Here is a 24,590-nt window from a genome sequence, read left to right on the forward strand (position 1 = left end):
CGCTATTCTTTTTTAATATACATGTCTTTTGGTTCATAGCTGCAGCAGCTTTAGAAATACATGGGTATGCTCCCCCAAATTTTTTGCCTGTTTATTATGTATTCGGTCTGACCAGACTATCGGGGTTGAGCAACCCTCCCCACCCCCCCCCCCCACACACACACCTGTACTCAATCAGTGTCCACCATCAAGTGGATATAGGAGGAGTCCCCTGTAGTGCATTTGCACATCCTTCCCAGCAAGGAGTATTATCTCCAAGGGTTAGAAAGGCTGGATTCATCTCTTTTTCATGGATAGTGTAGGACCCACTGATAATGGGGTACTTTGACGCAGTAGTGGGCTTGAGCACGATATGGCCATATGGTGGGACCAAACCCCCATTTTTATTTATGGATTGTCTTCAGATTTGGTAGTTATTTCTTTTGCATTTGCGCGCTATTCTTTTTTAATATACATGTCTTTTGGTTCATAGCTGCAGCAGCTTTAGAAATACATGGGTATGCTCCCCCAAATTTTTTGCCTGTTTATTATGTATTCGGTCTGACCAGACTATCGAGGTTGAGCAACCCTCCCCACCCCCCCCCCACACACACACCTGTACTCAATCAGTGTCCACCATCAAGTGGATATAGGAGGAGTCCCCTGTAGTGCATTTGCACATCCTTCCCAGCAAGGAGTATTATCTCCAAGGGTTAGAAAGGCTGGATTCATCTCTTTTTCATGGATAGTGTAGGACCCACTGATAATGGGGTACTTTGACGCAGTAGTGGGCTTGAGCACGATATGGCCATATGGTGGGACCAAACCCCCATTTTTATTTATGGATTGTCTTCAGATTTGGTAGTTATTTCTTTTGCATTTGCGCGCTATTCTTTTTTAATATACATGTCTTTTGGTTCATAGCTGCAGCAGCTTTAGAAATACATGGGTATGCTCCCCCAAATTTTTTGCCTGTTTAAACTGTGCACGTACCTTCTAAACTTGAGTGGGCCTCGCAACTAGATAGGATCAGGGACATGGAGAGCTTGTTCGCCCGGGAGGGGGGCAGGTAGGAATGGTTCTCCACCACGTGGTCATCCTGGGACATGTTTCGTTGTTCAGATGGCTTCAAGGCCTGGATAGGGACGCCCATGGAGTCGGGTGCTAATGGGCGGTAGTGGGATGTGCGCGGTCCACCACCCCTCCATCCCCCTATATTTCTTTTGGTCCTTTCCCTACTTCTATTTCTGCTGCATCTGTCTCTACCCTTTCCTCTATCATTTTGATGGTACGCCTCTGGTCACCTTTGCAGTTATCCCTCTAAAATCACCTGTTGATCATCAGCAAATCCATATGGAGTACCTTGATGTACACTACCAATCGTACCAATTGATTACCTCTTTTGCTTTGTTGCTCGCTACAGCGGTCTTATCATATTATAGTTATTTGTGATGATACAGCTGTGACATGTTCTATCGCAATACTACTGATCTACTTTTAACTCCACTTCCGAATTATGCATTCGTAGACTTAGTTATATCACGATGTTATGTATAACTATTGCTGTATGCTTTGTTTGCCACCATATCTGTTTTTCTACTGCTTTTATTCCCTACATGTTGTTAAGTAAAATCCTCTTCTCTTCAATAAACTAAGATTGAACTAAAATGATGCTGCTGCCTAAATATAACTATCTTTTCAGGAACCGCCCAGCATGAATCCTAGCCTCTTTCTTTCGGGACATGGACCGCTGTGTTGGCTCCTTTGTTTGGAATAGTTCCCATCCTCACCTGGCCAAATCCACACTTAACTTTCCTGTGCAAATGGGGGGGATTGGCCCTGCCCAACTTCCAGGTATATTATTGGGCGGCAATGTTGATTACGACGTATTGGTGGTTTGAGGGCTCGCGCTCTAGTGCTGCGGTGTGTGTGGAGGCTGACTGGTTTGGTTCTCTGCTGGACCTCCAAAATCCATTTTATAGGGGCATAGGGGCTTAAGCGACAGTCTCTGGTGCAACTAGGGCAACGCTGTGGGTTTGGGTGGTGGCCAGATGTTGGTTCTTCCAGGCGGAGCTTGGTCCCCTGTGCAGCCTCTCTGGGGAGTCCCAAACTGGCTCACTTTTGTTTGATTCCAGATCAGCAGGTGTTGGCGCGCTATGGCCTTAGGCCCCTAAGGGACATTATGCCTGAGGGAGTACTGTTAACGTTTCCTCCAACTACCGGGTTGGATGTTTTTCCATTATGCTCCGCTTCACCATGCCACCAGGGCCCAGTTCCCCACTCCTCCGCTCCTCCAACTAGATCCAGTTGAAGAATTGTTGTCTCAGAGTGGTCTTGAGAAGCCTCTCTCTGCTTTATATGGTACCATGTTACCTACTGACTCTCCAAAAATAGACAAACTATGGGACCTATGGAAACAGCATATCTCCTCTTTGGTTAAAGAAGATTGGGAGGACTGTTTAAAGCAATGCCCTAAACTGGTAATCTCCTCTAGGGATAAATTAATACAAATACTATTTTTAAGGTCCCATCACAGTAAACTATTGATTTCATACATGTTATTTTATGTAAAAAAAAAAAAAAATTCTCTGCAAGTGGTCCTCCCCTACCTCTCCTGCTTTGTCATCTTGGAAAGCCAGGATTTATGTTGCATTGCCCCTGTACAAGTTGACATATAATAATCGTGGCTGCCCTTGGAAATTCGACAGGGTGTGGTCGTCGTGGACCTCTCAGTAGAGTAATTCCATGTGTCCCCCCTCCTCCCCCTTTCCCATGTTCACCAGATTGTAGTATCGAGTGGCTTCAACCCCCCCCCCCCCTCCCCCTATTGGAATAGGCCCATTGGCAATATAATGTATTCTTATACATATTGTCCTATTGCTTCACTGCTTGATTATTTCTTATTGTATCCTTATTGTCAACCCGTTTTCTTCTGCTTATTTTATTGTGATACATCATGTCATACAGTTTGTTTCCAATGTTTTTTTTTTTTTTTTTTTTTTAAATACCCTGTATTGCTACTTCTTCAATAAAGCAATACTAATTGTTAAATAAATAAATAAATAAGTATTTGATTTCCTCTGCAATATTACAGGCATAAATGGATGTTGACTTAGTTAACTTAAAGGGTAACTCCACTTTTGTGGGGGAAAAAGTAGCAAAAAAAGAAAAAATAATATAGTGTATACAATTGCGACATAAGTAATATTGTTATTGAATGTTATCAAAAACGACCTTTCCTTTTCAATCTGCAGCCGCTGTAATTTTCTGTAAATGCAATGCAATATGGCTACCTGGAGTCAAGTTCCTCCACCCCAAACTTGCTCATCCATGTATTTATGGACCTTGCTTTGTGCACTGGTCTAAATAATTTGGTGGAGGGGGAATTATGGTGTGGGGTTTTTTTTTTCAGGGGTTGGGCTTGGCCTCTTTGTTCCAGTAAAGGGAACTCTTAAAGCATCACCATACCAAGACATTTTGGACAATTTCATGCTCCCAACTTTGTGTGAATAGTTTGGGGATGGCCCCTTACTGTTCCAACATGACTGTGCACCAGTGCACAAAGCAAGGTTCGTAAAGACATGGATGAGTGAGTTTGGGGTGGAGCAACTTGACTGGCCTGCACAGAGTCCTGACCTCGACCCGATAACACAGCTTTGGGATGAATTAGAGCAGAAATTGTGAGCCAGACCTTATCTCCAACATCTGTGCCTAACCTCACAAATGCGCTTTTAGTAGAATGGTAAAACATTCCCATATACACACTCCTAAACCTTGTGGATGGCCTTCTCACAAGAGTTGAAGCTGTTATAGCTGTAGGGTTCAATGTTGAACCCTACGGACTAAGACTGAGATGATATTAAAGTTCATGTGCGTGTAAAGGCAGGTGTCCAAATACTTTTGCTTTTGTAGTGTATAGCACATAGGGGACTTTTTGTCCTCTATGTGATAGAAAGTTTAAAAAAGAAAAAAAAAGTCAAAAGCACCTAACCCCCCCCCCCCCCAAAAAAAAAAAAAAAATAGCCTGCCCCTGCCCCTCTCTACGTACATGCACACACGAATGTTAATGCACCTGTCAGGGGGAACCTACGTATGAAAATGTTGCTTACTATACACATGGTACGTACAGTATCACCCCGCATGCTGGAGTGAGAGCAATATTCATGGTTGACTCCAAATTGGTGACCTGTAGGGGCTTTATAAGCTATGGAAAATGATGGTACCAAAATGATGTAGGCACATGCAAATTGAAAGCTTGACACATTGGTTATCTACTTATTCAACGCAATCTTATCTTATATATTTTATTGAAAAATTGGATAAAATATATAATGTTTGTGTGCCCTAAAATGAACATTAGTGTGTATGATTGAAACTTTGCGCTTGACAAACCATTGCACAAATATCATGTGACATAAAAAATTGAACTTGCGCCATTCCATTCTACAGGGTGTCTGCTTTCAGAAAAATAAATAATGTTTGGAGGTTTTAACTGATCTTTAGGCTGGGGTTGCACTGATACCAGTATCGGTAATGATCGTTTTTGCAGGAGCAGTGATTTTAATAATGCTTAAAGTGAAACAATAAAAATTCCTTTAAATATTATGCATGGGGGTCCCCTTAATGTGTCTGTAAAGTGGCGCATTTGTACGATGTATGTAGACATTTATAAAGGAAAAAATTTAACTTAAATTTAAATGCAGCTGTAATGTCTTGTCGGCTCCCGGTGTTCCGTGAGAATTACCTACCCTGTGAGAATTACCTACCCCTCGTCACTTCCGGCCAGAAGCATCTGAGCAGCGCAGCAGTGCGCATGCTCAGAGCGCCGGATACCTAATGGCAGAACAGAGGAGCTTACTAGTGCGCATGCGCACTAGTATAAAACGATCACGGTGTACCGTGAAAAAAACCTACCGACGCGGCGCTTACCTAAAACAGCTGTGCTGACATACGAGTCATCCCCGCACCTGTCCCGGTCACTTCCCTGCTCTCGGCAAGTAAATATAAAAGCGGCTTTCGGCTCAGTGATTTATGTTTTCATACAGCCGCCGCCGCTTTTATATTTACTATCCGAGAGCAGGGAAGTGACCGGGACAGGAGTGGAGATCACTCGTATTTCAGCACAGCTGTTTTAATGTACCCGCTGCATTACATACAGTGCGGAGTACCGGAAGTGACGAGGGGTAGGTTTTTCTCACGGGTAGGTAATTCTCACGGAACACCGGCAATACAGATAATAAAAAAAAATTAACAAAACGGCATGCCCCCCCCCCAAAAAAAAAATCCATACCAGGCCCTTGGGAATTTTAAGGGGAACCGCATGCCAAAATTAAAACAAAAACGGCGTGGGGTCCCCCCAAAATCCATACCAGACCCTTATCCAAGCATGCAGCCTTGCAGGCCAGGATGGGGGGTGGGACGAGCGAGCAGCCCCCTCCCTTCTGAACCATACCAGGCTACTTACCCTCAACATGGAAAGGGTGCTTAGGCGTGCCCCCCAAAGCACCATGTCCCCTAGTTTGTAAACGCAATAACTTTTGCGCAAACCAATCAAAATACGCTTTGTGTTAAAAAAGTTGGTGTTTTTTTTTTTTTTTTTCAAAATTGTCGCTCTATATTGGTATATATCGCAAAAAAATAAAAACAGCACAGGCGATCAAATACCACCAAAAGAAAGCTCTATTTGTGGGAAAAAAAGGATATCAATTTTATGTGGGTTCAGCGTCGCACGACCGCGCAATTGTCTGTTAAAATAACGCAGTGCCAAATCACAAAAAATGGCCTGTTCATTAAGAGGGAAAATCTTCCGGTCCAGAAGTGGTTAAAATTGGCGTCTATGGGAAATATTGGACAGCTTGGCATGGCACTGCTTCCTATCTTTAAAATTGGCGTCTATGGGAAATCTTGGGCAGCTTGGCATGGCACTGCTCACGAACTATGAGTGACAGGGACACAAAACTTGGGGAACACTGAGAGAGGACCCAAGACTACAACATATCTATTTTAAAGTGGGGTATAACCTGAACACTACACTGACTGCACTACTGTAACTCAACACACTATCCACTAATTACCTGCCAAGCCTCTATTATCAAACACTATACATGGCTGCCGTGTCAATAGCAGCCTTATATAGTGTGGGGCGTGGACTTAGCCTCTGAGCCATGATTGGCTAAAGGTACCCTGCCTCTGGCCAATCATGGCTCTAATAGGACACTGTACTGTGATTGGCCAAAGCATATAGGCCAGGTGCATGCTTTGGCTGATCACAAGCACTTAATGCACTGCAATCGCGCCCTGGGTGTTTGGCGAACACACGAACGTCCGATGTTCGAGTCAAACTTACGTTCGATTCGAACATCCAGCCCATCCCTAATCCTAAGCATTTGCGTGAGTACTTGTATTTTTGCAAATGCTCCAATACCTAAAATTGATACCTTTGCAGTGTGGTTTGAGCCCATAAAAAATGAATGGGCTCCAATCACACTACAAAGAATTTCATGTGATTGGAACAGGAATGCAGTCCAATTCCTGTCCGAATCACATGCAGTTTTCCACAGTGCAAGAGAGAGGACAGGAATGGGGAGAGAAAGGCGCCAAGCCCTCAATTGTGTAGCAATGTTTATTCAATAAAAGTGTTAAAATGAAACCGTATTGCACTCACAGACATGGCTGGTGACAAGCATAAAACAAGCCCAGAGTTGAGCCCGGCATCCTAATTGTGGCCAGTCTGCTGGGACTCCCTGCGGCTTCACAGCCAGTTGCCCACTGCACATGCGTGAGTTGCGCTGCACTTTGTGAATGGTCCCGCAGCCTTCTGGGACCTGTGAACTTCCTAGGTGATCTGAATGGAAGTAGGAGTAGGTACTTGTCAAAACTAGGCACCCTATATCCCCCCCCCCCAAAAAGAAAAGTTCCAAATGTGGGTCAGGGGAGGAGGAGGAACATGGAACTTCCCCTTTTTGGTGAAAATCCACTTTAAGATTATTGACAGGAAATAAAATTGATTATATTGTTACAATGGAATTTGAAAGTTGGTGGAAAATATTAGGCAGCAAGTGAACATGTTGTCCATTAAGTTGATGTACTGAAAATAGAAAAAACGCATAAATAGTATTGCCTGATGGCAGTGGCCTCTTTCAGCAGGATAAAAGTGCCCTACCCTGCCACACTAAGGAACACAGCAATGAGTTTGAAGTCTTGGTTTGGCCTCCAAATTCTCCAGATTTCAATCCATCAAGCATCTGTGGGATGTGCTTAAAAAAACAAGTCCAATTCATGGAGACTCTATCTCACAACTTACAGGACTGAAGCATCTGCTACTGACTGCTTTGTTTTTTTTTTTTTTTTTTATTTGGTGGAGGAGTGCATTGTGATTGAGGATGGATCTACACCAGGGACATTGTTTTTGATTTTTTTGTTAAAGGAATAGTCAAAAACTCGTGTTGTGTCTATTCACTTTTTACACTTTTTGGTGAATAAGTAGAGGTACTATGCACCCCTACTCATTCACATGGGGGGCTGGGATCTTGGGGCCCCCCTGTTAAAGGGGGCTTCCAGATTCTGATAAGCCCCCTGCCTACAACCATCGCCCGGGGTGCTTTGGGGGTGCATTGGTATGCTTTGGTGCTGTTGAGGGCATATGGCCTGGTATGGTTCAGGAGGGGAGGGGAGGGAACTCTCTTGTTAACCCCCCCTCCCTTTGTAGTACATAGCCAATGAGAGATCTAAAGGAGCTTGTACAATCAGATTATATAGGAAGTGGGTGGATGATAGTATTGTAATAAGGGAGGCGTGGTCTAGAGTGGTGAACACACCCTATTACACCCTCTTCTGTGATGCAACAAGGAAGTAAAGGCTTCTGGGAGATGGATTAACAGGAAGTGAACACTGAGAGATGATCTACAGGAAGTGATGGAGTCTGAAGATCATTTTAACACCTTCCCGTCCACCCTATACCCCAATGATGGACGGGCGGTAGCTTTTAAGCCCTGACTGGACGCGCAGCGGAGCGATCTGTCACTGGCCCTGTCCACGGGACACAGCGGATGACTGATAAGAGTATCGACTCGCTGCCAGTACCATGTGATCTTGTGATGGTACCTTGCGACAGTTGTACATAATGGAAGGCTTCCTTTCATGCCTTCCATTGTGTACAATTGCTTTGCTAACTGTGATTGGTCAATTTGATCACATGGTACAGAGAGGGTCAATCACAGCCCATCTGTACCATGTTATTAGTATTGACCAATCATAGCTAAGCACAACAAAACAAACTGAATGAATCAGTTTCATTCAGTAAAATGCTTGCTTATAGCAATGTAATACACTTCAATAAGCAAACATAATGTGTAAAAAAAACATGATCACTTCTTCAGAGTATTAAAATGTTATTATGTTAATATTATATTGCTCTGGTCACAGTGTGTTAAAAAAAAAAAAAAATTGTAAAAGAAAAAAATGTAATAAAAAAATGTTTAATATTTTTTTTTCCCCGTATTGTCACCAATCAGTGTCTCTGATCACTGCTACACCAGTCATATCCAAAGAGAAAAAGTGACCGCACTCAAAGGTAGATGAACTTGAATTGTTTATTCCCAATCGTAGAAAACAACGGTGCATCGAACAGACATGGACACGGTTAACGCGTTTCACGACTCTATGGTTTGCTTACTCATAACTCAGCACCGTTGTTTTCTACGATTGGGAATAAACACTTCAAGTTCATCTACCTTTGAGTGCGGTCACTTTTTCTCTTTGGATATCTGATTACTGGACGGCGGTTCCGACCAGCACCTGGGTGCCTTTGCCTCGCCTGAGCGGCTTTTCCTGTGTTGTTTGAAAAATACACCTGTCATATGATGGTTTATCTTCCAACAGGACAATAACCCTAAGTGGCTACAGGAAAACTCTGTGAATGTCCCTAAGTGGCCCAGCCAGAGCCCAGACTTGAACTCAATTGAACATCTCTGGAGAAATCTTAAAATGACTGTGCTTCAACGCTCTCCATCCAACCTGATGGAGTTTGAGAGGTCCTGCAAAAAAGAATGGAAGAAACTGCCCAAAATAAGTGTGTCAAGCTTGTAGCCTTATGCCCTGTACACACTATCAGATTATATGAAGACTTTTGTCTTCAGATTTACCTTTTCTATGTAGTGCAAGGGCCTGCCGGATTGCATACAAATTGAAAGTGTTTAGGTTTGACCTCATATTATATGGTTTTGGTAAGTCTGCAGACAAAAGTCTTCAGATCATCTGATAGTGTGTACAGGGCATTAGGCCTTGTACACACGCATCGATAGTTGGCCGTGAATTTTCGGCCAACGTCCGATTGGCCGATTTTCGGCTTGTTAGTATGATGCTTTCGACAACCGACTGCGACTTTTTGGCCGAATAAAATCTGGTGTGCATGCTATAAAATTTTTGTTGGCCGTCAACAGAACAGCCGATTGTTCGTCAGTCAGTACAGATTTCGGCAGACAAAAATCAGATGAGCAAGACTGGGCATGCTCAGAGAAGAAAAAACACACAGAAAGTAAACCAGCACATGACATCACTTCTGAAGTTGGTTGTTGTTGGCCGAAAAAATTTGTGTGCAGTCTAGAGCACATTTCAACCAAAACAACAACACTGGACAAAAGACGGCCGATCGGTCGGCCGATAATCGTTGCGTGTGTACGAGGCATTATACTCAAAAATACTTGAGGCTGTAATTGGTGCCAAAGGTGCTTCAACACAGTATTCAGCAAAGGCTGTGAATACTTATCTACATGTAATTTTTTTTTGTTTTTTATTTTTGATAAATTTGAAAATATTTTAAACAAACTTCTTTCACATTTTCATTATGGGGTATTGTTTGTAGAATTATAAAGCAAACAATGAATTGAATCCATTTTGGAATAAGGCTGTAACATAACAAAATGTGGAAAAAATGAAGCGCTGTGAATACTTTCTGGATGCACTGTAAATAATATAAATATATATATATATATTATATGTAATGAAAATGTATTTACTGTTATTAAAAATGTAAACGTTTCACTGGAATTGTTTTGAAAGTGTTGGAAATGATGCCATATCACTTACATTTATGATTTAATTATTTGTTTTCCATAATACTTTGATTTGAATAGCTTCTTTACAAGTACTTCAGCTAAGGCCTGTTTGAACTTGAGCTTGTCAGAATCAGTCACAATGCTCCTAGTTAAACATGCCCACTAGGGTATGCCAGTAGCAGAGCAGCCTTCATCCAATAGTAGTTCACTGTCACTACTTAAGACGAGCGACTCTGTCATTAGTTTGAAGGCACTACTTCGTTTGCCCTTACTAAAGATGGCGCCGGTCCTCCAGCCGAATTCACCAGCAAATGGTCTCGGAAGGTTACCAGTAGGTAAAATGGCGGACGGAGCTTCACATTCGTGCTGTATGCCAGCTGCGCCGTAACCTTTACCCTGTTGGCAAGGGGCGTGGCAATGGTCTCCAGCACGCCGCCATATTGGCTGTTGTCCTGTCCAAAGCGTCCAGGTCTGGGCTGTTGACTTTGGGGGGATATATTTTGGTGTCGGGGTGAGCCCTGTGAGTCAGAGGAGCTGTCTATAGGAGCGAGAAATGACCAGGAGGAGAAACAAGCAGGGCAGCACCCGCAGGGAACGTTCAGTGGGCCAGCAGAGGCCGGGGAAAGGCTCTCCTGCTTCTGATGGAACAGATACAGATGCCAGAGAGAGGCTGGAAGATGTGGGGAAAGGAGGACAGGTAATGTGCCACACCCCCTACATACCTATCATTCTCAGTGTATATACACCCCAATATCTGTTAGGTACACCCAGAGAGGATACACCCCCCCTCCTACATATCCTGCACCTCATATACTACCCCTCTCACCTACATACCTATCATTGTCAGCGTATATACACCCCAATATCTGCTAGATACACCCAGAGAGGATACACACCCCCTCCTACATATCCTGCACCTCATATACTACCCCTCTCACCTACATACCTATCATTGTCAGTGTATATACACCCCAATATCTGCTAGATACACCCAGAGAGGATACACACCCCCTCCTACATATCCTGCACCTCATATACTACCCCTCTCACCTACATACCTATCATTGTCAGTGTATATACACCCCAATATCTGCTAGGTACACCCAGAGAGGATACACACCCCCTCCTACATATCCTGCACCTCATATACTACCCCTCTCACCTACATACCTATCATTGTCAGTGTATATACACCCCAATATCTGCTAGGTACACCCAGAGAGGATACACACCCCCTCCTACATATCCTGCACCACATATACTACCCCTCTCACCTACATACCTATCATTCTCAGTGTATATACACCCCAATATCTGTTAGGTACACCCAGAGATGATACACACCCCCTCCTACATATCCTGCACCCCATATACTATCCCTCTCACCTACATACCTATCATTGTCAGTGTATATACACCCCAATATCTGCTAGGTACACCCAGAGAGGATACACACCCCCTCCTACATATCCTGCACCCCATATACTACCCCTCTCACCTACATACCTATCATTGTCAGTGTATATACACCCCAATATCTGCAAGGTACACCCAGAGAGGAAACACACCCCCTCCTACATATCCTGCACCCCATATACTACCCCTCTCACCTACATACCTATCATTGTCAGTGTATATACACCCCAATATCTTCAAGGTACACCCAGAGATGATACACACCCCCTCCTACATATCCTGCACCCCATATACCACCCCTCTCACCTACATACCTATCATTGTCAGTGTATATACACCCCAATATCTGCCAGGTGCACCCAGAGAGGATACACACCCCCTCCTACATATCCTGCACCCCATATACTACCCCCTCTCACCTACATACCTATCATTCTCAGTGTATATACACCCCAATATCTGTTAGGTACACCCAGAGAGGATACACACCCCCTCCTACATATCCTGCACCCCATATACTACCCCTCTCACCTACATACCTATCATTCTCAGTGTATATACACCCCAATATCTCCAAGGTACACCCAGAGAGGATACACACCATCTCCTACATATCCTGCACCCATTATACTACCACTCTCACCTACATACCTATCATTGTCAGTGTATATACACCCCAATATCTGCAAGGTACACCCAGAGAGGTTACACACCCCCTCCTACATATCCTGCACCCCATATACTACCCCTCTCACCTACATATCTATCATTGTCAGTGTATATACACCCCAATATCTGCTAGGTACACCCAGAGAGGATACACACCCTCTCCTACATATCCTGCACCACATATACTACCCCTCTCACCTACATATCTATCATTGTCAGTGTATATACACCCCAATATCTGCTAGGTACACCCAGAGAGGATACACACCCTCTCCTACATATCCTGCACCCCATATACTACTCTTCTCACCTACATACCTATCATTGTCAGTGTATATACACCCCAATATCTGCAAGGTACACCCAGAGAGGATACACACCCCCTCCTACATATCCTGCACCCCATATACTACCCCTCTCACCTACATACCTATCATTCTCAGTGTATATACACCCCAATATCTGTTAGGTACACCCAGAGAGGATACACACCCCCTCCTACATATCCTGCACCCCATATACTACCACTCTCACCTACATATCTATCATTGTCAGTGTATATACACCCCAATATCTGCAAGGTACACCCAGAGAGGATACACACCCCCTCCTACATATCCTGCACCTCATATACTACCCCTCTCACCTACATACCTATCATTGTCAGTGTATATACACCCCAATATCTGCTAGATACACCCAGAGAGGATACACACCCCCTCCTACATATCCTGCACCTCATATACTACCCCTCTCACCTACATACCTATCATTGTCAGTGTATATACACCCCAATATCTGCTAGGTACACCCAGAGAGGATACACACCCCCTCCTACATATCCTGCACCTCATATACTACCCCTCTCACCTACATACCTATCATTGTCAGTGTATATACACCCCAATATCTGCTAGGTACACCCAGAGAGGATACACACCCCCTCCTACATATCCTGCACCACATATACTACCCCTCTCACCTACATACCTATCATTCTCAGTGTATATACACCCCAATATCTGTTAGGTACACCCAGAGATGATACACACCCCCTCCTACATATCCTGCACCCCATATACTATCCCTCTCACCTACATACCTATCATTGTCAGTGTATATACACCCCAATATCTGCTAGGTACACCCAGAGAGGATACACACCCCCTCCTACATATCCTGCACCCCATATACTACCCCTCTCACCTACATACCTATCATTGTCAGTGTATATACACCCCAATATCTGCAAGGTACACCCAGAGAGGAAACACACCCCCTCCTACATATCCTGCACCCCATATACTACCCCTCTCACCTACATACCTATCATTGTCAGTGTATATACACCCCAATATCTTCAAGGTACACCCAGAGATGATACACACCCCCTCCTACATATCCTGCACCCCATATACCACCCCTCTCACCTACATACCTATCATTGTCAGTGTATATACACCCCAATATCTGCCAGGTGCACCCAGAGAGGATACACACCCCCTCCTACATATCCTGCACCCCATATACTACCCCCTCTCACCTACATACCTATCATTCTCAGTGTATATACACCCCAATATCTGTTAGGTACACCCAGAGAGGATACACACCCCCTCCTACATATCCTGCACCCCATATACTACCCCTCTCACCTACATACCTATCATTCTCAGTGTATATACACCCCAATATCTCCAAGGTACACCCAGAGAGGATACACACCATCTCCTACATATCCTGCACCCATTATACTACCACTCTCACCTACATACCTATCATTGTCAGTGTATATACACCCCAATATCTGCAAGGTACACCCAGAGAGGTTACACACCCCCTCCTACATATCCTGCACCCCATATACTACCCCTCTCACCTACATATCTATCATTGTCAGTGTATATACACCCCAATATCTGCTAGGTACACCCAGAGAGGATACACACCCTCTCCTACATATCCTGCACCACATATACTACCCCTCTCACCTACATATCTATCATTGTCAGTGTATATACACCCCAATATCTGCTAGGTACACCCAGAGAGGATACACACCCTCTCCTACATATCCTGCACCCCATATACTACTCTTCTCACCTACATACCTATCATTGTCAGTGTATATACACCCCAATATCTGCAAGGTACACCCAGAGAGGATACACACCCCCTCCTACATATCCTGCACCCCATATACTACCCCTCTCACCTACATACCTATCATTCTCAGTGTATATACACCCCAATATCTGTTAGGTACACCCAGAGAGGATACACACCCCCTCCTACATATCCTGCACCCCATATACTACCACTCTCACCTACATATCTATCATTGTCAGTGTATATACACCCCAATATCTGCAAGGTACACCCAGAGAGGATACACACCCCCTCCTACATATCCTGCACCCAATATACTACCACTCTCACCTACATACCTATCATTGTCAGTGTATATACACTCCAATATCTGCCAGGTGCACTCAGAGAGGATACACACCCCCTCCTACATATCCTGCACCCCATATACTACTCTTCTCACCTACATACCTACCATTGTCAGTATAAATACACCCCAATATCTGGCAGGTATATCCAGAGAGGATTCACACCCCATCCTACATTGCATATTCTACCCTTCTCACCTATATACCTATCATTGTTAGTGTATATGCACCCAAATATCTGCAGGGTATACCCAGAAAAAATACACACCCTATTCTACATATCTTGCACCCCATATACTACCCCTCTCACCTACATACCTATCATTGTCAGTGTATATACACCTCAATATCTGCTAGGTACACCCAGAGATGATACACACCCCCTCCTACATATCCTGCACCCCATATACTACCCCTCTCACCTACATACCTATCATTGTCAGTGTATATACACCTCAATATCTGCTAGGTACAGCCAGAGATGATACACACCCCCTCCTACATATCCTGCACCCCATATACTACCCCTCTCACCTACATACCTATCATTGTCAGTGTATATACACCTCAATATCTGCTAGGTACAGCCAGAGATGATACACACCCCCTCCTACATATCCTGCACCCCATATACTACCCCTCTCACCTACATACCTATCATTGTCAGTGTATATACACTCCAATATATGCCAGGTGCACCCAGAGAGGATAAACACACCCTCCTACATATCCTGCACCCCGTATACTACCCCTCTCACCTACATACCTATCATTGTCAGTGTATATACACTCCAATATATGCCAGGTGCACCCAGAGAGGATACACACCCCCTCCTACATATCCTGCACCCCATATACTACCCCTCTCACCTACATATCTATCATTGTCAGTGTATATGCACCCCAATATCTGCCAGGTGCACTCAGAGAGGATACACACCCCCTCCTACATATCCTGCATCCCATATACTACTCTTCTCACCTACATACCTACCATTGTCAGTATAAAAACACCCCAATATCTGGCAGGTATATCCAGAGAGGATTCACACCCCATCCTACATCGCGTATTCTACCCTTCTCACCTATATACCTATCATTGTCAGTGTATATGCACCCAAATATCTGCAGGGTATACCTAGAAAGGATACACACCCCCTCCTACATATCCTGCACCCCATATACTATCCCTTTCACCTACATACCTATCATTGTCATTGTATATAAACCCCAATTTCTGCCAGGTGCATCCAGAGGAGATCCATATAACACCATTCTCACCTACATACCTAGCATTGTCAGTGTATATTCACCCCATTACCTTACCTGTAGGTTATATCCAGAGAAGTTATACACCCCTCCTACATATCCTGCGCCCCACATAGTGTTTCTCTCACATACATACCGATCATTGTCAGTGTGCACTAGAGCCATATTATGGTGACCACCCACCATATCCGGTGGAGGCATGGACATCACTAAAGATGCAGTTTAAATGAAGAAAAATTATTGTGCAGATAGAAAAAAATATCAAATTAAACAAAATATGTGAAAGCTGCTAGCAACACTACAATAGAACAGTTTGTGTTAAACCATATCAACCATACAACATTCGCTGCCATGCTAAAAAATTAAGAAGCAAAACAAGTATAAAATCAATGTGCAAACGGTTCATGTGATACTTCAAAAAGATTGCAGTAGTGATAATAAGCAAAAAGTCTATTGCTGGTGTCCAAATAAGTGAATAGGATTCTATGTGCACCTCAACAGTGGATTATACAAAATGCTTGCTTACTAGATCACTAGACTCCAAATTATAAGAGTCTAAATATGTAGTGGATGGTAAACCAACAATCAGAGCAATTCCATCTGCTTCAGATTGAAGAGTCATGCAGTAGATAGTAATCCAACGACTCAGAGCAATTTCCTCCACTTTAGGCTAAAGAGGATGGTGTCACGGATGACAGTGTAAATCGCTCCAATTCACCTCCCATCAGAACGAAGCAAATTGCCCAACGGTATGGTGTTTATTGAGACAAAGTGATGCGAAGAACTTACAGAAATCCAGATAAAAGCCGGCATAAATGTCAAACGCTCCCTGGAACTGGTCTGCAGATTTGGCTTGCGTGGTTGCATCAGACATAGACTCCGCCCTGCATGTTTCGTCAGAAGGGACGTCATTAGGGGAAATGCCCCCGATGTCAGGAGCAATGCTCCCAAATGACGTTACTTCTGACGAAACATGCAGGGCAGAGTCTGTCTGATGTGACCATGCAAGCTGAATCTGTTGACTAAGCGACCAGTTCCCGGGAACGTTTGACTTTTATCTGGATCTGTAGGTTCTTGGCATCACTTTGTCTCAATAAACCTCATACAGTTTTACACTGTGTGTGCAATTTCTTACTATTTCATGGACTGTGAATTGGAGCAATTTACATCGTGAACTGTGACACCATCCTCTCCAGCCTAAAGCAGAGAGAATTGCTCTGAATCGTTGGTTTACCATCTACTGCATGACTCTTCAACCTGAAGCAGAGGGAATTGCTCTGATAGTTGGTTTACCATCAACTGCATATTTAGACTCTTATAATTTGGAGTCTAGTGATCTAGTAAGCAAGCATTTTTGTATAATCCACTGTGGAGGTGCACTTGGGTGAAGTTTTACCTAGTCACTTATTTGGACACTCCGCAAGAGACTTTTTGCTTTATTATCGCTATTGCAATTTTTTTTGGTGTATCACAGTATGAACAGTTTGCACAATGATTTTATACTTGTTTCACTTCTTGATTATTTAGCGTGGCAAGTTATGTTGTATATATGGACACCACTAGACCTCTGAAGGTATGCTATGGTATCGGGTGCCAAGCCGTCAGTAGCAGATCTTAAGTCCTGTAAGTTGCGAGTTGGGGCTGCCATGGATTGGGCTAGTTTTTTCAGCACATCCCGCATAATGGATTGAGATCTGGAGGCGAAGTCAACATTTCAAACACGTTGCATTCCTCAGGACCATTCTTGAATTCATTAGACACGGCTACCTTCTTTTTCTATTGCTCTGTGGTCCATTTATAATGCTCAAATGCTAATTGCGGCTGTGGACCGGGGTCAGCATGGGCACCCTGATTAGTCTGCGGCTACACAGCCCTATACACAACAAATGTATGAACTGTGTGTTCTGACTCCTTTTTAGCAATCTGAGATACAGTAGTTCTTCTTTTGGATTGAACTATATGGGCCAGCCTCCGCTACCCACGTACATTAATGAGCCTTGGTCACTCTTGACCCTCTCACTGATCCAGTCATTTTCCTTCCTTGGACCACTTTTGGAAGGTCTTGACCACTGCAGACCAAGAAAATCCCATAAGAGCTGCAGTTTTGGAGTTGCTCTGACCCAGTCGTCTAGACATCACAATTAGGCCCTTGTCTAAGTCTCTCAAATCCTTACATTTGCCCATTTTTTTTTTTTTTCTGCTTTCAACACATCAACTTCATAGGATATCTATTCACTTGCTGCCTAATATATCCCACCCACTTTCAGGTGCCATTGTAACAAGATAGTCAATGTTATTCACTTTACCTGTCAGTGGTCATAATGTTATGGTTGACTGGTGTATATACATCCCACTAACAGCCAGTTACATCCAGAGAGGATACACACACTCTCCTACATATCCTGCACCCCACATAGTGCCCCCTCCTCACCTACATACCTATTCTTGTCAGTGCATATACACCCCACTACCTGACAGGTACATCTAGAGGGGGTTCACGCCCCATCCTATATATCCTGCACCCCATATATTATTCCTCTCCCCCTACATACCTATCATGGTCAGGGTATATACACCCTGATACCTGCCAGGTACATCCACACCCCCTCCTACATAGCCTTCAACCCACATATTACTCCTCTTGCCTATATGACTATTGTCGGTGTATATACACCCCACTATCTTGCAATTACATCCCAGAGGAGATACACACCCCCTCCTACATATCCTGCACCCCACATAGTATTTGTCTCACCTACATACCTATCATTGTCCATGTATATACACCCCACTATCTGCCAGGTTCACAAAGATGAGATACATACCCCACATAGTTCCCAACTTGCGTACCTATCTGTGTTAATGTATAGACACCCCACTTCTGCCAGGTATATCCAGAGGCGATTCAGGATCACTGCTGCTTATCATGCTATGCATATTGCACATATAGCTACTATACTACCCTTCACAACATCCTATACGTACCACCTCCTAACTGGCATCACCTTGGTGTCCGCAGATCCAGGTGATAACCACATCAGCATGCAGCCACACACAGTTAACTGAACCCCAAGGACATAATTTTTTTTTTTCCGTGATGTTAAAGCCCTATTCCCTGATCTGTAGTTTAGTTTAACTGGTAATGAGTTGTAACCCAGAAGACTTGAGTGCATCAACAGTAATTAGCAGCTAGACATTATCATTTTCTTTCATATTATAAAGTGAAAGCCAGCAGAGCATGCAGGTGACAAGCTTTTTATCCTTTTCAAAGTGGATTGATATGAGATTGTGTGTTGTGTCTGGTGGTTTCCTGTTGTCACATTTTTCCATCCAGACATCCCCAAAGGGCAGCTGCTGAGGCCAGTTCTTACCATTTAGAATATCCTTTCCAGCATTAGGCACTATGTAGATTGTGTGTTTTACACTATCTGCTTCTCACTTTGGGGCTCTGTGCAAATGAATGGCATTTCCCTATACTGCCGCCCAGTGCAGACACAGCGGCCTGTACATAGAGTGGCTTTAAAATCTGTTTTGGCAGATTTTTTAAACTGTTTGTGTTTTCAGTTCTTCAAATACAAATAAAGTCTATCAAAAGTCAAAGATTTCTTTTTTTCATACATGAGTGCTCCAGCCTCATCGAACTAAAAGTTTCTTGAGGCATTTCAAGTCTGACAGTTACAAGCAATACTCTGAAAGGCATGATGGGACTATAGTTCCACAACAGCTGGTAGGCCACAGTTTGGGTCCAATTTTTTTTGTGCTATTTGTTCCCTATTCAATGGATTTCCCTTTATTCCTGTCCTGTAGACACAACAGGAAGTAGAAGTAAATTTTCCTAAAGAAGGAAAATACACTTTTAGACCATTGTCACCGAAAAAGATTTTCCCTTCATTCCTATTCTGGCAACAACTATTTTTCCTTTCTTCTCAGTCCTGTTGATGGTGACCACTAGGACAAAATTGTCCCCAGCATGAAAAACAAACGCCATTAGATAGCTGACACTTCTCTATCCCAGACTAGAAAAATCTTTTGGTTTTAGATGCATTGTAAGGTGTCTTGAAAAAAATACTTTTTTTAATTTATTAACTTTTTCTTATTTTGAGTAAACTTATACATGAAGTGGTTCAATGTGAAAAACGAATTAACTGATCCAAAGGGATAGTCAGCTGTTCTTAATTTTAAAAGCTAAGTTCACCTTTTAAAAAACATAAAATAAATGCACATATTTTTGCAGAAAAAAATGTGCATTTATTATTTTTTTTCTACAGGATTGTACAAAGCATTGCACTCATGATCAGTGGATTGTGGATGCATTGTCAGGTTCCTGCAGACACTCCCTCCAGCTTTCTTGCCCGTACCTCCTGTATGGACTTTCTGTTAGAAAGCTGGAGGAAGAGTCCGTGAACTATGAGAGTGCTCATCAGTGTTCTCGCGGTCCATCGAGAATTACAGGCCGTCTGCCGCAGTGGCAGATGGGACTTGCAGTTTCTTCATTCACAGATTGAATAACGCGGCTGAACGAGCAGAGTCCTGCACAGCCGTGCTGTTTTTAAAATGTGACAGCGGGTGCAGGGAGAGGATCCCCTGCCCGCTGTGACAGTGGAAGCTGGAACATGTTGCATATTACACCCTAAATATGGGTGTAAAGCTGGATACACACTAAACAACATTTGTTGATTTGATTTCTTTTAGATTTACCTTCAACTATGTAGCGCAAGAGCCTGTCTGATTGCATACAAATTGAGTTTAGGTTTGACCTCATTTTAAAGTGGCTGTAAACCCACTTTGATGACTTTTACCTATAGGTAAGCCTACAATAAGGCTTACCTATAGGCGCTGTAAATATCTCCTAAACTTGCACCGTTTAGGAGATATTTTCATTGCATGCAGCCGATGACGTCATCGGCGCATGCGCTCTGAAGAAACAGCGGCCCGTGCCATTTCTTCAGAGCCCTGTGACGTGACCGGCGGCTCCAGCCAGTAATACAGCCAGAGTCCGCAGACCCGGAAGGAAGATGGGCGAAGAGGGATGCAACCGGCAGTGGGGAAATTGCGGTCTTCATTGCAGGTAAGTGTCACATAATGTGCTAGTATGCGATGCATACTAGCACATTATGCATTTACTTTGCAGGGTTAAAAAAGGAAGAGTTTTACTTTTTACTAGCTCATTATGAAATACTTGCCTTAGAACGAAGCACTGACACAGTCGCCTGTACAACGCTGAGGGAGCTGTCCTGTTCCCTCGGCGTCTCTTCCGGGTTGGGCGGCTCTGGCGCTGAGAGTGGTCGGAGCCGCGATGACGTCACTCCTGCACATGCGCGCGGGAGTTTACTTTCGGGCAAGCAGCCGGCAAAGAGTTCTGAAGGTCCGCCAGGCCTTCAGAGCACATGCGCCGCTGCTGTGCATGCAGGGCGAATATCTCCTAAACTGTGCAGGTTTAGTAGATATTCATTTTACCTACAGGTAAGCCTTATTATAGGCTTACCTGTAGGTAAAAGTTTAATGGCGGAGTATACTACCGCTTTAAATGGTTTTGGTAAATCTAAAGAAAATTGTATAGCTTAAGGCGTAACAAGTCTCAAAGGTGAACTTAGCTGTTATGTAACCCCCAGCCAATTAACTTGTTAACATGTAAACGTAAATTGAAAAGTCATTTTCACTATTTTTAAATCTTCAGTTTTGGTAACATGCCTTGTGCTCCTGCTTGTTCAGTGACTTCACGATATGGGTTGACAACACTTCCTGTCTCCCAAATGTGCTCCTCCTCCATTGTCAACCTTTTGCATGGGTTTCTGATGGAGACTACAAGTGCCCATTTCAACATATATTGCACAGGTATGGTTCATTGTTCTCACCATTCGGAAACTCTGAGAAATGTTTTGCAGCTTTTTTTGGAGTGCATGTATGCAAATAAGTGTTTTCAAGGAGGCTGCAGGAAATTGGCTACAAGGAGGTGAAAACAGTATAATATAAAAAAAAAAAATGTATGATATAACTACTTTAGCAAACTAAATGTCATTCATTCAGAGTGTACAACTGCTTTACCACTTGTGTTCCCAGCACTGCTGCCACAAGCTCTGAAGCCACCAGTTGTTGTTGACCAATGGCATCCATTGCTAAGCCCAGGATCTGAAACAATCAGCTCCTGATCTTCCAAACGCAATAGAATCACATATAAAAGAACAGAAGTGTATGTAAATATATGGGCAGTGGGGGGGGACTTCTCAAAATTATAGCAGCTTTGCATGGTAACCAATCAGCTTCTATCTTCATCATGTTTAGTTAAAGTGGTTGTTAAGACACTTATATAAAGTCATCTAATCCCCTCTATATTATAACAATAAGTCCCCGTGTTATATAAAAAAAATTATGTGATCTGTATCTAAATCAGAGCGTCTCCTGGCACTCCACTGACTCCTCAGATCTCTCCTCTGCCTGGCTGACAGCTCCAGCGGGCAGGGCCGAGCACTGCCGCTGACATCAGCCGGGGAGGAGAACGAGAACTGAGCGGTCACGTAATCGCCTGGAGCTGCTCGGATTTAGGTACAGATCACAATTTTTTTCTATAACAGACACGGGAAGTTATTGGTATAATACAGAGGGGATTAGATAATTTTAAATTAAATATGAGAGCAGCAGGAGGGGAGGGGGGAAAGGACCACAGAGGAGGACAGTGCAGGCCAGTGGCTGACGGAGGCACATAGACTGACCACTGTGTCAGGGCTCAGCAGCCATGATACACCTTGGTCAGTTTACAGAGGGAGGGCATAAACTGGCAGGATCAGCCAGTTTTTTAGGTGTTACAGGGGGCCAAATGACACAGCACAAGCACTGTGCTGTATAACATGCTTTAAGGCAGGGGTCTTCAAACTATGGCCCTCCAGTTGTTCAGGAACTACATTTCCCATCATGCCTAGTCATTTCTGTGAATGTCAGTTTTACAATGCCTCATGGGATGTGTAGTTCCGCAACAGCTGGAGGGCCGTAGTTTGAAGATCCCCGCTTTAAGGGAACAGGATCTTTTGTTTTTCTTTTTTGTTTAGGGTAACAAATGCTTTAAGCTTTGAAAATGAAAGATAGAGACAGTTTGCCATGCACAGCTTTCCCATATTCTTTATTCTCCAGTTTTTACACGTTCCCTCAGTGCTTCCGTGTTGTGTTTTCATTGGGAGTATAATGATGTTACAAGTGATGTCACGGTACTTCCTCTGAGTATGAAGGCTGGTAAAGAACTATTATAGTCTGAGAACTGGTGGGGGAAGCATTGTTTCGGTTTACAGAGGGAGCGCTCTGTGTCTGCTTTTGTGTACAGCTGTAGTCCCGGGAGCACACACTTAAGGGTGTCCCCAAGGGAATCCTGCAAGGCATTGTAGCCACTCTATACATATAATTGTATTCTTCCGGGTATTTTTTTTTTTTTTTTTTTTTTTTTTTTTTAGTAAGAAGGGTATTGAGGACCAAAGGAAATGGCAATTGATCAAGTATGTGCTTCTACATTTTATTTGGGCCTTATGCACTCCAGCGTCAAAAACAAGCCATTCAGGTCAGCAAAGCAAACATTCTTTCACAGATCTGAATGCCATCCTATGCTCTTCTATGTGCTTTTGTACACTTTCCTTCCAAAGAGTTTATAAACTTAGGGCTGGTTCACACCAGCTTCTGCTCTGCAGCACAGTGATTGGTGCATTGAGCGATCCGGCTAAAATCAGTGCAGTGACCATGCGTTGCGCTCCGTGGATCGTATTGTTTCATTTTTATTTTTTAAGCATGTCATAAAGTTTATCGGCTGCACTTTGCAAGGCAGTGGATTGCCTCGCACTGCGCTGTTAAAAGGTACTGCATTTATTACTTTTTTCCCTAAAACGTCTTTCAGGACAGCACCTTAGAGAGATGGCTCCTCCCTCTCATCCACAGTAAACACCCCATCCACCAGGTTTTAAAAGGAGGCTTCTCCCACCATTCATCAGTTTTTGTTTCCTCCGACCGAGGAACACCTGTGTGGGGAGTCTGGGCTCTTAAGGTGCTAACCTGAGAGTCCGGGCTTCCTACGTCCACCTTACCCTATATTGGAGACTTTGCTTCCTCCCATTCACGCGACCGACTGCAGTGCATGGGCTCCTTCTTCCCCTTCACTGCTCTAGGTGAGTCAGGACCCCGCAGAGCGCAACCCCTGGATGGCATTTCTGGCTGGCGGTGCGGTACCTGTTTTTCTTACCCACCGCTACTTTTTTCAAATTTGCCGCCGCTTTCCCAGATTGAGTGACACTCGTCCGGCCGGAAGTGAGGTTTCCAGGAGGGGTGATGTTCGGCAGGGGGCGTGTGGCGTAATTTCCACCAGCGCAGGGGAAGAGGGGAGGAGCAAGCTGGTGCCTATTCCGGTTACGGTCCAGTGCAGGTGCACTTTTGGTCTCCGTAACCGGTACCGAAAGCCACAGTGATACCGCTGCCAAGCAAGATGGATACAGCTTCCACAGCGAGTGGGACAAGCACAGGCACCAGTAAGGCCCAGGTAAGGGGTAACTCTGTTATTGCCTATCTTACTGTGGGGTCTCTCTCCATCCTTTTTTCTATCCCCCCCCCCCCCCCCGGTGGCTGGGGGCCTGTCAGGGCACATGGGGCTTACCTTAATGTCTTCCTGTGCACCTAGGTGGCCCTGAGAATCAGGCTGACTCATTAGAAAGAATGTGTATGTTTTCTTTCATGTCTTCCAGGATAGAAGCTCTGAAACACTTGTCAAGAGGAAATG

General features: G+C 43.9%; 1 protein-coding gene across 2 annotated transcripts in view; it reads left to right on the forward strand.

Annotated features, from left to right (window-relative positions):
- Positions 1-10,457: 10,457 nt before the first annotated feature.
- FAM193B (family with sequence similarity 193 member B) overlaps positions 10,458-24,590 on the forward strand; it is a 140,682-nt gene continuing 126,549 nt past the window's right edge. For both annotated transcript variants that reach the window (XM_082257154.1, XM_082257155.1), the window contains exon 1: positions 10,458-10,731. In XM_082257154.1, coding sequence (XP_082113280.1) covers positions 10,588-10,731 — 144 coding nt within the window. In that variant the 5' untranslated portion in view covers positions 10,458-10,587. The remainder of the gene's footprint in view (positions 10,732-24,590) is intronic.

This window comes from Pelophylax lessonae (genome assembly GCF_965119305.1).
Source record: "Pelophylax lessonae genome assembly, chromosome: 4".
Taxonomy (NCBI): domain Eukaryota; kingdom Metazoa; phylum Chordata; class Amphibia; order Anura; family Ranidae; genus Pelophylax; species Pelophylax lessonae.